Genomic DNA, 17867 nt, shown 5'->3' with positions numbered 1-17867 from the left:
AAAGACTCAAGTATGCTTAAAATTCTAAAGCAAGGTCATTGTTCTTTGTGACACTTCCCTTTGCCAATAGATAGATACGAAGGCATATCTGTAAGGAGGAGTTTCTACAGATGAGTCTTCATATAAAGTCACTATACAAAACTTAAATTCCGTCGGCCTGATATACCTTTACTCTACTGAGCAATTCTCCTTAGCACAGCCACAGCACCTGAACCAGGACCGAAAGAGCAGGCCACTCCGCCTTCTGTGAACTCTTAGGACACAAAGAATTCACTTGAGTCCACATCCATTCTCTGCCCCAAGGCAAGAAGCAATCATGTGTCCCACTGTCCGCCATTTGAAGGGGCTTCCGTTTGGATCTCAGACACAGGTTTTAAATATTCTCTCTCTACATATCAAATAAAAAAGGTGGCAATAGCAACTGCTCTTTAAACCCACAGGGAGATGTCTTTTAGTGACAAGCCTCGCGGAAATAGCAGTCAAACAAAAGCTGTATTATGATCAATAACTATACTTTTTTGAGGTAATATGCAGACTTTTGAATGTGAAGAAAAAACCATCATAAATTTAAGAAAATCATGTTTAGGTTCCTGTAATAACATTTAAAAGCTGGGCAACACGTTCCAGGAACCTGGGGGACTTACTGGTAAGTTATCTATTTGCTTCCATGTAAAAGGCCTAAACAACAGTGAAATGTGAAATATACCAGTTTAAGCTTAAGGTGGAGAAGGGAGGATCCTGAAACCTAACTTGGTTTTCTCAACGACTCAGACTGTACCCTGTGGGGCCAAGCTACGAACACGTGCACACTTAGACAGGCCCACATCGGAGTCCATCAGCACAGACGCACAGGACAAATTTAAGAGCCTTCTTCAATGATCAGGATAGAAATTCACAAAAGCACTCCTGCAACATTTCTAAATGGAAAACGTGGGTCCCTCATTAAGGGTCGAACACACACCAGGCATTTAAAAAAAAAAAAAAAAAAGTGCGATGACTCGTTCAGTGTTTGCCTTCTCTTTCACATCCAAGCTCGTGGGAGAACGGCCCAACCATGACAGGATATTTAAAGTGTGCAGCATTCAACAAGAATCAAGGGTTCCAAAATTATTTCATAAATCTATGGAGAGACCGAAAAGAAGTCTGACACCACCGTGTGTGTTGCAACTCAGAGGTGAGTTAAAACCAACTCTGGAATTAGTGACTCTGAGATCTCAAGGCTTTCTAATACCAGGATTTTCAACTTTGCAATTTAACGACAACCCTGCTGCTGGCCTTTCCTGACCTGTTGTGAAGTAAATCAGGCAAACTAATGTGGGCTAACAAGTCTCTTTCACACTGTTCGATCACCCTGCCTCTCTTTTTCTCCGCAGACATCGCCTTCCTCCCACTCTGTCTAGCCATCCTCCTCAAAGCACACAAAATGGCCACTGTAACCCCGCATTACTGCTCATTAGATCACAGGTTAGTCAAGTGGAACTGCCCGGGGTTCCCAAAGGAGAGCTATACTTCAAAAATCTGTCCATGTCAAATGAAGAAAAAAAACCCTGAGCGTGGGGTCACCCAGATCAATGATCAAAAGAAACAGAGAATGAAGGGGGAAAAAAAGCACACCCTCGTTTTTGTTAAAAACACACACAGGTCTGATTTATTATAAGGAATACAGAGATGCGATGGGGGTTTTCTCTTATGCATGGTTTTCCTTTTCTTTCTTTCTTTCTTTCTTTTTTTTTTTCTTCTAATTAAGTAATTTCTTTGAATCAGGTCCTTTTGGTTAACTTTTGAGCTTTCAGAAAGTCTAAGACTAATCCTTAAAATTTCCCCCCAAAGAAAACACACTCCAGGATATCCAGTTTTTAGGAGGACCCTTAAATATTTCTAAAAACACTTGAATAGCAATAAAAGTAATGCAGAGTAATCCACCTTTAAGGCCCGAGATTCTATTCCAATCTCAACGGAAGAATCGGTGCGAAGACACTCTCAAATAATCCGAGTAACCTCTTGGGCCTTCAAAGAGAGGGAACAACGAGCCTGTCAATCACATCATGAGAACACACCAAGTGACACGTTCTAAAAAGGAGATTTCTGGGCATCTGTGGGGCCTCACAGAAACCTAGAAATCTGCAGGTAGGTTCTCGGCTTGTCAAGCGTCTCCCTCATTTCCATGCACCAGCAAAGCACAGCCTTCTACATTTGCTTTTGTATTTTTTTCCCTGAGGTAGAGCTACTAACACTATTGCAAAACTGACAAATTTAAAAATTAAGGCAGAATGATCTGGAACACCGTAAAGAACAAACTTTAGCATCAGTTTCACTGGTCAAAATCTCCAGAAGATGTGATTTTCCTGGTTTCCTCACAAAAGCAGAAGAAAGTACATTTTGTCAGCATAGTGATAAAAAACTAGTTTGATAAGAACTCAGTCCATATGAATGGTAGTTAAAATAAATTGATTGCTTCTTATTTAATCTAACCAAAGTAAGAGTTGATTATGGTCTTCATTGCTTTTGAAAAAGATTTTTTTTGGTATTTAGAATTTAGTCTTCAAGCACTCTCCAAAGTATAAAAGCATACAGTCCCTAAAACTAAATTTTCTGTCCCATTTCTCTGTACTTAAAACACTCACAACACTATGCCAGGCACAGATAGAAGGAACATTTAATCCTCTTAACATCTCTGGCCAGAGGCAGGCGTCAGGCCCTGGGGAGCGCACAGTTAATCCTAAGCACTCCATGTGCTTGATCCTTACTTAACCCTCACTATTTGAGGTAGGTTCTAGGATTATCCCCATTTTACAGATGAGGAAATGGATTTACGTTTTTGCTCAATATTAGGCAGCTTGTCAACAGTCAGAGGGATTTAAACCCAGATGGTCTAACCTCAGAGTCTTACAGCCTGTCACCTCTACGCCCAGAGTGCGAAGTTAAATAGCCATCAAATTAAATGTCTGTATATCCTAAGAGCCAGCAATTCCAATCTGACATCTAGACACTTGAGAAATGCTTGCGTATATACACAAGGAAATGCGTATGGAGATATTCGTCAACAGCTTTGTTCCTAATTACAAAAACCCAGAAACAACCTAAAAGTTTATCAGTAGGAATAAATAAATAAAATTATGGCATAGTCATGCCTTGGAACATAATATATCAGTGAAAATAAATAAGTTAGATTTACATGTATTATATAATCTCAAAAAATGTAATAAAAAAGCATGACAAAGTATACACTCTAAGACACCACTTATGCAAATTTTGATCACACAAAACATTACTGTCTATTACTTAGAAATACATGCATATGTATTAGAAGTATAAAAATGTATGTTGGGAAAGATACTAACTTCAAGATACACTCACTTCTGAAGAAGCAAGGGGAAGGGACTTTGAAAATGCATTTTTATAGACTTGTTTATTTAAGGTAAAAATGTGAATAAAAATGGTAAAGCGTTAAAATTTGCTGAATCTGGATAATGGGTGGATGGATTTCACCGTTATATCATTTTTGGGGTACTTATCTGTATCTTTGAAATTTTTCATACTTTAAGTCATTCAAGTATGATTCCTCAGATACATATCTTCATATACTTCCAAATACATCCTCCTAAAATCAGAGTTGGAGTTCCCTATAAATTCTTCCCCCCCCCCATAAAAGGCTTAAAACTCAAGGTAACAATCTAGAGACTAAAGTATTAAAATGAACTTTCCCATGGGCGCCTGGGTGGCTCCGTGGGTTAAGCCCGCTGCCTTCGGCTCAGGTCATGATCTCAGGGTTCTGGGATCGAGTCCCACATCAGGCTCTCTGCTCAGCAGGGAGCCTGCTTCCTCCTCTTTCTCTCTCTGCCTGCCTCTCTGCCTACTTGTGATCTCTCTCTGTCAAATAAATAAATAAAATCTTTAAAAAAAAAAATTAACTTTCCCGAAATTATTACAGTATCTTACTGCACCGGTCTTAGAAGTACCATCTCAAAGATAATATGTTCATTAATATACAGTCCATATTTGATTATGTTCTTAAGCAAAATTCGTTAAACTGGTGTTTCTAACCTTTTGACAAAGTCTGGTAATGAAGTAGCCTGGCTGAAGGTGGAGAGTTTTAAGATACAGCAGACCAGGGCACATGGGGAGAACAGGGAATAGTTTTCACTGTATACTTTTTTGTTATAAAGTATACAGTGCTTAAAATTGTACCATGTGGGGGCATGTAGGCGACTCTTGATTTCAGCTCAGGTTAGCAACTCATGGTCAAGAGATCGAACCCCGTGTCCAGACTTCCTGCTCAACAGGGAGTCTGCTTGGGATTCTCTCTCCTTCTGCCCCACCCACCTACCTCATTAAAATAAATAAGTAAATCTTTTTTAAAAAATTGTACCATGTGGCTTTATTAGTCATTCAGATTAATTTAAATGAGATGGATTTTTTAAATTGAAATGAATGGATTTTTAAAGATTATGTAATATTCCATGGAGATCCAAATGAAAATGACAGGCACACACTTTATGTGTAGGACGGCAGTCATATAATCTTAACTGACAGAGAATGGATCAAGTAATGTCAACCACAATTCATTACAAACTCGTACATATTTGTGAGCCGAGTTGGAGAAGAGATGTTTTTCCAAAAATAATTTCAGTGAAAGTAAACCCAGCAATTATAGCCATCTCTTGCTTTAACATCTTAGAAATATGACATTTTTAATAGCACATATTTTTCAATTCAGCTTTACTATGGCTAAAGAACCAGATGGCAAAATCTTGACTAACTAGAATCCAAATAAGAACAAGTACTAAAGGAATTACAATTTTTGTATTCCATCTTTAACAGCTAAAACTACAAAAACACAGATTCATCTCAAGTGTTTTACCAAAAAAGCAATATCTAGGGCCTTCTATGAAGTTAGTACAAATTCAACAAAATATCCAATACTTTCTACATCTACACTGCTAGAACTAAATGTTCTGAATAATTAAAGGGGCACTGTGCACTAGAATCATTAAAGACTGTATTTCCCTAGAGCAGAAAACTGTGCTGATATAGTTTAAAAGGCTCATAAGAGAGAAAAAGAAAAGCTTCTGGTAAAGTATAAAACAGAGAACTATATTAATAAAGAATTGCTGTTAACTATAAGAGGCTCAAGCAATCTGGTGATCTTATGTTTTACCTTAAAGTGTGTTTTCCCATTTTCAGCTAAAAAACGAGCTTAATTTGCTTATTAATACAAAAGTCATTAAAAAGCCATTATTAATTAAGGAAAAACAGAAAGATGTCCAAACTTGAGCTTTAATTAAAGAAAAACATCAAAGTCCATATACAAATGTGGGAAATTGACATCTCTCTTCATTGCTCAAACATGTAGACACATGCATTTTAACACTTAATGAATCTCTTCCCACTCATTTAAATAATTCAGATATTTGGGATTATCTTTTCAGTAAGTTATGCAAATACCATTTTAAAGGAAACTATTCTATAAGAGAGTAAAATGTAAATATTCTTATATATAATAAGAAAAATTCTTTCTTAAGAATTTATGTTTTGGAAAATTAGGGCATCTGCCTGGGCACAATGATTTGCTTCTCTATAATGACAATAACCGTAATAGCGATACTATTTAGTGCATATAAATTATGCCTCTATCTCAAGATCATCTTCGGTCTATTTTTTAGGATCTCTCTAATGATTGTTCAGTCTTCTCTTCAATGCAATATATGAAAGCATCATGAGAGAATCTCTTGCATAGCACCGTTAAGAACTGTAACCCTTCAACTAGCTCTTCTCTAAGGATTCCTCTGCCAAGCTCTTATTTTCGTTTCATTATTTCTTTGTTCTCCTTGTCTAAACTATACACGAGTTACCCAGATTTTCCACTCTGGCCCCTTTCAATAAAGACTCGTTTTGGCTCGACAAATTATTAGTCATCACCACAGTCTAAAAATGAATCGTATTTTACAAATTCTACATGTTAAAATTACGATGTTCTACAGAACCTCCAAATTATTTCACAGGTCATATGCAGAACCTTCTTCCCATAAGGTTTAGTGGATCTCACTTATCATTGATGAAAATAATTCCAGTTATTTTATGGGACTGTTTACTACCTAAGCATTCTTTCCAGAGCATTCTTATTTCAGTAAGCTCAATCTACGCACAGCACAGCACGTTTGACACAATGAATCCAAACCCTGTAATGTGTCACATTCTAAGCCTAAATAAAACAAAATAAAACCCTACTGGACTCCTCCTTTATAACACAGAATACTTGTCATTTTATTTTGTCAGGGATTTATGGGTGCAAATTTCGATTTCAGAATTTCTAGCCACAAAGGTAATTTCCATTTCACTATTGGATTCAGGGACATCAAACACAGCAAAGATCTTAACAGGCCAGTCAGGAGAGAACTATGTGGTATCTTCAAAGTGAGATGCCACTTCTGTGCAGTAAACTTGCGTTGACACCTTCTTGTTTGTACTGGAAGTCTGTACTGTACCTTCATTCAAAACTACTAGATAGCCCATTTCTCCAAGGTCTTACATAAATACTTAAACAGAGTTGTGGCTGAACATGGATGTCTACATCAAGAGATATTACTAAAGAAAGAAAAAGAGATTCTGGATTATCCATCAACAAAAGAGGAAAGAGGTTCTATAGCTGAAGTACTCCGGCGTGGGTTAGTGCATGTCTACCAGTGTCGCCCGAGAACGCAGGAAGAACATCTACTTCTGAGTGGCAGTCTGTCGTCTGTGCTACTCAATGTTTGCAGCAAAGGCACATCTGATTTACAGGTAAAGGGGAAAAGAAAGCAGCAAGGAGAAAATTTCAGTTTCTAAGTAGCAGAGTATTCTGTTCATCTCAAAAGATGAAAGCAGGTATCTTGCATTGCACATTTTTGGTCTTAGAGGGAAAAAGGCCAAAAATATGTGATTTTCATATTTGTGTTAATACAGCAGAGTTTTTCAAAGCCACTGCCAAAACTGGACTGGTTTTCTTACCTGCTTTTTCCATGCTTTAAGTTAAGGATGTCTGCCTCATTATAAACCTTGCTGGCTCCCTAGACTTTCTGTAGTCTGGCTTTGCTGTGATTAGTGGTCAAAACCTTTAATTACAGTATATAGTTTGTGCAGCTGCCTGGAAATTGGTCTCGGGGTCAGTGGCTCTTCCCGTTCCCCTCTTTCCATTCTTTTGAAGCAATATTGCTGAACTGAAGGCATTGTTCCAGCTTTCTGGTGTGCTCTGTCTGCTGCACACTATGAATAGCTTTGCAATCACTCCAGCAATTGGTTCTTCAACTGCCTTTAGGTTGTCAATTGTAATTCATTGGCTCCAGGCACCTTTTCTCTTTTCATTCTCTTGAGGTCTTTTCTTATTTAATTTGCAATAATATTAGGGAATGTCTTCTTCAGACATGTCACTAATGTCTTCCTGATTATGAGGCTGGATGTACAGTTGACTTTCATATAAATGCCTGTTAAAATGTTTCGATATTTCCTTTATCTCTGACTTGGGATGACAATTGCTGTAGTGTCCTATAAGGAATTTGGCTTAACCTTAGAGTCTTCTTGCTAAAGAATAATCCTCCTGGAAATAGTCACACTGGAGTTAATTCATGTAATTAGCTACATTTTGATAACTTCCCCAAAATATAATTTTTCATTTTTCTGATAATTAATTTTTCACATTTTCTTCCCATAATTATGCCCTCTTCTTAGTTTATAAATTTGAGCTCTATACAACTTCTGTAATTAGTTAACTAAGAAATAAAGGGTTCCGACTAGTTAGAAACCAATGCCTATGATTTCAGAGCCCTTTGGAGGACCCGGAGTTATTCCTCAAATATTGTTTTTTGAGATTATAGAACATTCCAACTATTCAAAACAAGTTCCAATGCTTCTGCATTACAGGATTTTGTTTTATTTTTAGGAAAAAGAATAACCATCTCTTGATTTAGTAAGAAAAACAAAACCTCAGTGTCTTATGTCTCAACTCCTTACTTCTGGATAAAACCCAGCAGGGTAACCCCTTTCATTAGCCTCAGCCATCCCGGAGTAACCAAAGGTATTTTTAAGCAGACACTATGTAATAATAATAATGAAAATAATTATCATAATGATAATAACTAACGCTTATTGTGCTTTTTATCTTCAAAGCACCTGACTGACATTAACCATGTGTCTATTTTCAAATTCATTTAACTGGACAAATGTTTTATTAACTCTGTACACTATGCAATGTGTAGTAAACTGAGTTTTCTTTTGCAAATGAAATAAGTAAATAAATAAGTGGAACTAGGGCCAAGGAAATGATTCTGTAAACTTTTGCCTCAGAGTCATCTGTTGGCTTTTTTGAATAAGAGTTTGTGAAAATTAATCTTTACAAAATACAAAATTGAAAAAAGGGTGAAGTTCACCACTACGACCACTCAAATACCTAGTGCTTAAAAAAAAGACCCAGAAAGGAAAAAGTCAAAGTCTAATTGTGTAGTTATGATGCATTACTGTAAAATATCTGCATATGTACAGGAAGAAAAATGTTAAGTGTAAGAAATAAAAAAATCCTTTAAGTTTCATTAATGTAAAGCACTTTTATGATAAAACTAGATTTGTTCTTAATAAATTGAATGTACTGCTTTAAAACCATTTCAATTAGGTGCCCACCGAGCTTCTTCATATACCGAAAAGAAAGAGCAAAAGTAAAAAGTTTGCTTTGCTAGCAACTGAAAATAAGCTCTACATACTTAAAATACAGGTAATTAATAAAAACATATTAAAGGAATACTATTCAGTCGCGCTGTCGTGCCACTTTCTAAGAGGGATTTGGGGAAGGAGACAGCAAACTTGTATAAGCCAGGACCTCAAGTGGACAAACACAAGTACATAAAAATACAAGAAAGCAAAGGTGTGTAAATCTGGCAGCCAAACGATTGAACCTTTGAGAACTATTACCATGGGCAGAGTGGTGAAATTTCACAGAAGATGCGATTTAGGAGTAATAGTCAAGGGTCAGGTTTGGTGTGGAGGAACAGGAGGCAGACTGGGTAGTTAAGGAAATCTGGATGAAGCTGATGGCGTTCAAGCCAGGAGGAAAGCACAGGCATGTACGTGAAGACTCCAACGTTGTACTCATTCCAACAACATATAATTAAGCACAGAGACTTATACAAGCCAGAATTCCTGTCCTTCAAAGAGCTTCCAATCTTGAGGGATAGACAGAAAAGTTACAGGCAATTAATGCTGGTATTATGATTTGGTTATGCCCAGGATACCTTTGGGAGTCAAAAGGAAGACATGCAGCTCAGCCTTCAATGTTCAGGGAAACCCTTTTTTTTTTTTTTAAAGATTTTATTTATTTATTTGACAGAGAGATTACAAGTAGGCAGAGAGGCAGGCAGAGAGAGAAGGGGAAGCAGGCTCCATGCTAAGCAGAGAGCCCGATCCAGGGCCCGATCCCAGGACCCTGAGATCATGACCTGAGCCGAAGGCTTAATCCACTAAGCCACCCAGGCACCCCCCACGGCAACTTCTTGATGTCATCTATAATTGTTAGGTGGTTTTCCCAGGGAAAGAGAAATAGCAGGCAGCAGCTAAACGTGAGTGAGAAAAGAGAAGGGAATTTAATTATCAAGCACAGAACATAGGAGATAAGTGGTATTTCATCTGCTTCTAGAAGGAATTAGAAGTACTGGTTTTTAACATGAATTTCATGGAAGACAGGAAATCTGGTTCTTAACTGTCTGTGTTGAGGAACAGGGGGAAAGAGTCAGGAAACGGAGAAGCGTGGCAGAGGTGGGAGAACTGTGCAGCGAAACATCTGGAGGTGGACAGTAAATATGAGTAAGAATGGAAAGAGGTTCCAAAATTTGCCAGCCCTACATGAAACAAAGATACGCATGTGGCCAACTAAAGAGGAATGGAGGTTTTAAAAGAGAACATAATGAATTAATTCTTGTTTTATTTTTTAAATGTATTATACTTTGTTATCCAACCTAAATAATGTTCTCAACAGGATGGACCTTCCTGATGTAACTCTCATTAAAGGGAATTTTATTAGTTTTCAGTAAGCAGGGCACATTCTCATGACTACACAAGATCCCTTGAATGGTTAAGATCAAAGCAGCTAGGTTTAGAATCAATGAAGTCAAATATACAAAATCATTTTTTCAAGGAGTGCATATTTAGTAAATACACGAATGTACAATGGAATATTGTTTTGGTATTCTGCTAAAAATTGCTCTTTAAAATATAAAAGCATCATTATTATAAATGTATCTAACTACTGAAATGATTATTTTCAGCTTCTCTTGCACGTTAGTCAACATTTTCAGGAGAACACAGAGTCATTCCATGGAAAACAGACTTCCAAACCCTCTCATTGTTTCCCCAAGATTAAACTGTAACAGAGAAAAGTACATCTGTAAGGAATGCACAAAAAACAATTTGTATCTCATATCATTTTAGAATAAGTATACGTCCCACAAGGGAATTTTCAGACTGCTCACACAATAGGTATGTACACTGCTCTATGTGAAATCAAATCAGTATTCTAAAATGCTGCCAAGACACAGGTCAAGATACTTGGAAGACTCCTAAGATTTAAAGTATATGACACTTTACAATCATTATTGTACGAAAACACACACACACACGTTCCTCTCCGTATACACAGTAATAATAAACCAAGCTAAGTATGTTATGTGACTTAAATGCTGCTTCGTATTTTCCAGTAAAAAATTGGTCATGTAAAAGCAGAGATGATATTCGCTACTTCACAGAAATACCAAAACAAAACAAAACCAAAAACACCGCTCCACTGTTAAGCAGTATGAATATAGAATGAAAATTTTAAATTTGAGTCTTACTATTTACAGACAGTGTCCAAACATTTCAATCCTTCAAAATGCTCTGACCCTTTGTAGGAAGGAAAACAAGTATACAATTTAGAAATAATTACCTTTAAATACAAATTATACGTAAATGTAGAGGTCAAATAATATGAAATACATACTAGCAGTCTCTTCCAGAAGAGGTCTATAGACTAAGAAGGGAGAACTAGATAAAGTATTCCTGATACACTGAATATTGAAAAGTATTTTTGAAAAAACTATGAATATTTATAATCAAAACAAAACATGGGCTAAAAAAGCAATGTTTATATCATTGTAAAAATACTCGCAAATGCTCTTCTTGCATTTACATTTTGTTCTTTTCCAATAGAACACCACTTTCTATGTACATCACAGTAATGAACTGAATGACAATTTTAAGAAAACTGAGAAATGCCTGATCACAAATTTTAACCTTAATGTTGACATCCTAATCGAAAAGCTGGATCTTCCTGTGCTATAATTAATGAGCCATGGAACCAAGAGAGTCATTTGACCCTATAATTGCACCTCAAAAATCTTTATTTCACAGTTTCCACATTCTTTAATATTTGACAGAGTTCAAAAATATTCGACAGAGCTGACTCATTATTTGATGTACTATTTCTAAAAAAATTAAATACTTTCGAAATAAGGACAAGGACGAATATCCAATCAGACCAGATGCTAGAAGGTTAAACAATTTCTTTCACATTAACAAAATGTGTCATTTTATAAGACACGGTAATGCCCAATGAAACAAAAACAAGATTTCAAAAAGCTAGGAAGTAAAAGAGTCCCAATCGACAACGTGTAGAGGGAAAACAGGATTACATTTATTGGCTACTATATCAACTTAACTTCTCATGAAATCCTCCTGATCTATTAAATAACTTCAGAACTGAAGTATGCTCTCCTATGGGAGTTGTAAAACAAATTAGATACAATTACAATTCAATACAAATAAAAAGCCAACCTATTTACCCTTAAGATGATTCTTGGTTTAGGGCTTTATTATTTAAATTGGACTAGAATTTTCCCTAAGGAACCACGTAGGCCCCTTGACTTAATTATAGATTTTTATGTTATACTTTCTATAGAGAAACATTGTTGATAGGAGTAAATTCTGGAAAACTGTGGTAAGTACACCTCCCCAAAGTGAATACAACAAACATCTGTTGCAAGAACTGCTTGGCTTTCAGACAGTACGTAAAGGGTGTTCTTTTTCCCAGTGTTTTGCTATGTTTTAAAAAAGATGATTTGTTAAGAAACACGTTTCTACTATCAATTCTCAAAATGTAAAATCTTAAAATTCTAAGTGAAACACAGGTCATTACCAGGTTTATTACAGAAGGCAAACTATGCAATGTACAAGACTCCACTTGCATTCTAAAAGGGTAACAAAATAATTGGGCATGTTGCCCTCTGTCTGTGGGTTACAAAGTAATTTTAACCATTGTCTTCCTTTCTTAACTCCTTCTCTATACAAACATGGCAACACTCAGGGCAGAGGAGGGGACTAAATATACAATCTCCTGAGATTTTTATCCTCCGTTGCAATCCTAGTGATAACTCAGGCTTCTCCTTGGGATCTCACCAGCTTCTAAACTCAACAATATCCTGTTATCCTCATGAAGCGATAAATGAATTCTTAAAGTTTTACTCAAGTGACAGGCTAAATAATTGCAAATTTTTTGCGTAATGTATTAAGCACAAAATGTAATAATTTCCATGGGAGGGGGGAAGAATCAATAAGCCCTTATGACTCCTTGTCTTTTCTTCACTGCATCAAAGACTTGTTCAGTGCTTTTGGTAAAGTGAATACATTTTCCTTGATTCTGAGAGAACAAAATTTTGCCTCAGAATCACAGGAATTTTGCTAAGTAAAACCCCGCCTCTTTTAGCACTGGGAAATTCTACGGCGTGCACACAAATTAGGTACAAATGAATAAAAATGTTTATAAGCAATAAGCATAGGGCATGTAATACCATTATAATAAGGAAAGGAGGAGCAGTAAACAGATGTCGAACCCTACACATTATTTCTAATAACATGTAAGTTTGTTTATTTTTTAATCTCCTACCCCCTCTTCTACCCATGCCTCCTCCCAACAATTATGAGATTACCATTCATTAAAAGTTTAAGATTCAGTTTTTACAATTCCACTTTTATGCTAACTTATTAAATCAATAAAGTATTGATTTAATCCTTAAAACATTTCTGAGGGTACTTCAACAAGGCACCGTAACAGTACTGTACTGAGGAAATCTCTTTGTCTTTCAAGCAATGAGTAAAAAGAGGAAGCTTCCATTTCTTTTTCTGCCAAATCCCAAGTATAAGCACTTCATTATGTTTCGACAAACGTCAAGATCTATAATCAAATTTGCCCGTGTCTTCAGTTAAAGCCTAAAATGTTAACATGCACCTGTATAGTATGTGTTTATATAAATAACCATAGGGAAAATGCCTTAAACAGTTCTCAAAATGGCATTTGCAAATTCCATTACCAGCAAAAATTTTGAGGAAAATTCACTTAAAGTTGATATAAATAGAAAGTCAAAGTCATCCATGTACCAGTATATACAAGTTTTCAATAATTTTCAAATCACCTTCTATATTTACAGCCTCTGTCTCAGTAAAAGATGAATCATAAAAAGATATCTGCCTGTTTCCTATGAAAGGTAGCTAGCAAACACACACAAAGCATATTCCAGAGCAATTAACTGTTAAAAGCTTCCTTTCTTTGACATGACATTCAATTTTTATGGAGGATTACCGAGCTGCGAATTTGATTTCAAGAAAACATCAGTTTCAATTTTATGATGTCTAAGAAAAAAGTTTCTTAAATTCAAAAGCAAATAATAATAATAATAATAATTCAGCTCTTCTACATAACTTGAATAAAGGAATTTTAAGTTACAAGGTCACTTGTATATGTATCTCATATGTTTTATTACAGAGATATTCCATATTACTTATATATAAAATGTGATAGTCTATTTGTATTCCTAATACATACTAGTATTTCCCACAATGAATCTCAGAACAATGCATTTTCAGCAAGTACCTTGTAATTATAAACTAATGTAACACTCATAACTACCCATCATTAGATACTATTACCTCCATTCTAGAGACAGAAAAACTGGTGCTGAGAAGTTAAAAGATTTACCCAAAGCCTTAAGAAGAGATCAAGAAGGCACCACAACCCCAATGCCGAAGATCTGTGCATTAATGACTCTGAACAGATTTGCATTGCTTTGTTTTTATCTTAATCACTTAATATTATCTAGATTTCACAAAATCTAAAAAGGAAAAAGGTGCTTGCTGACCACTTAATACTGAAAGAAGCAATAGAGGATAGACATGAGTTCTATTTAAGAAGAAACCCTGGCCTTCTTTACTATTTTCCTAAAACTTAAATGAAAATTCTCTACATAGTACCCCTCTACTGCTTAGTACTGTCAACTCTGAAGTGAATTATCCAAAAATCATTCCACTCACTTAGTAAAAAACAAAACAAAACAAAACAGAAAACTGCCTTATTGCCATCTTACTGATGAGAAGACAAGCGAAGGAACAAAGCTCTTTGCAAGGGTCCCACATTAAGTGTGAGAGAAGTCTGGAGTTAGAACATCTTACATCCTGAACTCCTTGTCCAATTTTTCAGACTACAGGGCAACATTGTTCCTCTTACTCATCTTATTAGGAGTCACTAAAGGAAGCACACAATTTTCTGAAGGAGGGGAGAGAAACCTATTCTGAAAGTTACAGGTGTAAAGGATACATGAAAAGTTTTGATTTCACTGCACTTAGGTTAAAATTCCCCCCAATTCAAATTTTAAAAAATTAGTCACCTATCTTATCCCTTTAATATCCACAAATCAGAAACGCTGCTGGGTGAGACACTCAATTCCTCCCCCATCCCCCAGTACTAGATTCATGCTTTTATAGGTGAGATACAAGTTAAAGAAATGAAATTAAATGGGGGAAGATAAAGAATGGGTCCATATTAAAGCGTATTTGGTGGCACAGAACTTGCAAGATAAGACATCAATTTTCAGCCTGGCTGGTTACAGAATAGGACTCATTGCTTCTAGTCAACAGTGAGCATTTCAAGGGACAAGAACATGACATCTGAGGGCAAGTGATGCATGGTAATACGCATGATGCATTCCTTGAAAAGCTGGAGAAAAGAATGAACTAAGGAAGCAGGCAGGATAAAAAAGTGTTCAATAACCAGGCCTTCAGATGAGAAAATAGATGAGAAAAATATTCAGATAAGTCCTCTAACTTTCGCTAAGCAGTTTAAAACAAAACAAAACAAAACAAAACACGAAAAAACAAAAAACAAAAACTATGCTTTCCAGGTGGAGAAAGATATATAAACAATAATTTCTATAGATTGATACAGTCTTTCTACTTTCTCAGAAAATCACGGTTTCATGTGGAAAAACAATATAACCAGCATATCCGAATTACAGGCAAGTTTTCAGATTCCAAGGCGGTGGCGAAAGTGCAGCAAACAAGACAAAGAGTTGTCAAGTTAATGAGACATACCTCTTGGACTGATCGAGCAGCTGGCTTGTCTTGATGATTGGCCAATATTAAAAAGGGTAAAGTGCATAACTGTGGGTGCTGAAGAGCTGAGTGCAGTTCATTTCTAGCAGTTTCTAAATCATCTTCTGAAGAGGCACTGTCTAATACAAATATTACCCCTTGAGATCCTTGGTAGTAGCGACTCCAATATTTCCGGATATTATCAGCCCCTGTCAAAAACAAAACAAATTCTGTTTTTTAAAAAATGGGTTTCGGTCATGCTTAGCGAAATAAGTCAATCGGAGAAAGACAACTATCATATGATCTCCCTGATATGAGGAAGTGGAGATGCAACACGGGGGGTTAAGGGGGTAGGAGAAGAATGAATGAAACAAGATGGGACTGGGAGGGAGACAAACCGTAAGTGACTCTTAATCTCACAAAACAAACTGAGGGCTGCTGGGGGGAGGGGGTTGGGAGAAGGGGGATGTAGTTATGGACATTGGGGAGGGTATGTGCTATGGTGAGTGCTGTGAAGTGTGTAAACCTGGCGATTCACAGACCTGTACCCCTGGGGATAAAAATATATTATATGTTTATAAAAAATAAAAAATAAATAAAAAAAAATAGTTTTGGAAACTGAGAGAACACTGAACAGTACTGTTGGGCACACCCAACAGTGATTCCTACTGGACACCAGTGTAGCTTTTAAAAAATTAAGTGCAGAAAACATGGCTGATGAGAAAAAGGCATGAGAGCCAACAGGTGGCTATGGCCTTGAAGAATACCACTGAAGTTGAGGGGTCATCCTTCATACTTTTCTTGTCAAAATATGGGAGAAAAGTCAGGATACTTTCTAGATCAAAACTCAAAATGTTTTCAGCTTTTGCTTACTAGCCCTAAATAAACTCCACTCTTTATAAATTGAGTTTGAGCCTAACTCAGAGAGCAGTGTAACCAAGCTGTTCAGAGAGGCTTTTCTTTCCCCCAGACAACGAAAATTAGCTTGATATTTTCTAAAAGAACTACCTCCTGATCAGAGCAGCCTTGTTTAATTCCATCTAGAAAGTGAAAACTACTAGCACAATACCTTCATGTACCAAAGTGTTGCAACTTGAGATGAATTAAAATCTTGATACATTTGCATAAGCTGATTTGGCAATGAGCATCCTCATGGCCTTGGTATGATGGGGTGTTTACAAAAAAGACACTGAGATTCTCATCAGCCAGGGCCCCATCTTATTCTTCTCTGGATTCCCAATATCCAGCATAATACATAACTTGAAGCTCAGTACAGGAATGAGGGAAATGAGGGAAGAAGGAAGTGAAATTATACACTACTTAGGCTTTATGGATTTTGAGACTAAAAGACCTGGAGAGACAGTCCAGTCCAACTGTCTTGAGGAAATGGGGGCCAAGAGAGGTGAAGTGAGTAATCCCCATTCACGTGTCTAGTCAATCACGAAACTGAGATTTGCGTCTGAGTAGACAGCCTCTCTAGCATTCCCCACTACATCATGATGACTGCTTCCTTTACTTTTATTTGATTCATGAACAGCATCGGCAGTGTGTATGGGTGGGGTGGGAAATGGGGAGTTTAGGCTTATTGGTTATACAACAAAAATCAGATGAAGATATGTTATCATTTTAGTGCATACGATCAAGTCTTAGCCAGTCAGTAACTACATGCTGGCCATCCATTGAATATTTAGCTCCTAGGTTGAATATACTGCGCTAAGTGCTAGGGGTACAGAGATTAAGGACTGGAGCCGGAGTGCACTAACTGGCAAGGGCCAAATGTGTGCATCTCTTTCCAACTCTGTGTTCAAGGATATCATACTGGAAGCTCTAAACCGGACAGGCTGGGAGTATTTTCACCATCAAAATCAACAACAGCTATCATCAGGTCTTTTCTTCCCCTGAAGGCCAACACATCACTAGCTGACACATTAAGAAGCCCACATTTTTCTTGAAGAATAGGAAAAAAATAATAATAAAGGAATAAAGCACTCTGATAGAGGTAGTCCTTAAGCGGGATGAGAGCACCTCAACCGGACTGGGTGATTCTCTTCAAAAACAGCACTTACCAAACACCTACCATTTACTAAGCACTTTCTACATTCCAGGCACAGTGCTAGGTGTTTCCAAAAGAAGAGCTCATATAATTCTTACAACTACCCTAAGAGGGAGGTGTAAATGACTCAGGGCTTAAAACTAATTTTCAGGATTTTAAGTGCAAGGTATTTGTTGTAATACCTTGTTGAAACAACCAGCTATGTCATAAGACCAAGGACACTTAATGCTGAGTAACCTTCAGTATGTAAAGATAATGGGATGTGAATAGGCGAGATGCAGATCAGGTAACATCCAACCAAGAAAGCAGAACAAAACAAAGCCCAAGGAAGAAAAAAATTAAGCCAGAGATTATTTAAGATAGGTAGGTAATTGCATAAGTGATGGCCGGACTAAGAAAA

General features: G+C 36.7%; 1 protein-coding gene across 1 annotated transcript in view; it reads right to left on the bottom strand.

Annotated features, from left to right (window-relative positions):
- Positions 1-17867, bottom strand: part of ARL15 (ADP ribosylation factor like GTPase 15) — a 394558-nt gene that overhangs the window by 182466 nt on the left and 194225 nt on the right. The window contains exon 4 of the mRNA XM_044231975.1: positions 15415-15623. Coding sequence (XP_044087910.1) covers positions 15415-15623 — 209 coding nt within the window. The remainder of the gene's footprint in view (positions 1-15414; positions 15624-17867) is intronic.

Source organism: Neovison vison, chromosome 1, assembly GCF_020171115.1.
Source record: "Neovison vison isolate M4711 chromosome 1, ASM_NN_V1, whole genome shotgun sequence".
In the NCBI taxonomy this organism is placed as follows: Eukaryota; Metazoa; Chordata; class Mammalia; order Carnivora; family Mustelidae; genus Neogale; species Neogale vison.
The sequence above is the reverse complement of the archived record's forward strand: the minus strand, read 5'-3'. Positions and strand labels throughout refer to the sequence as shown.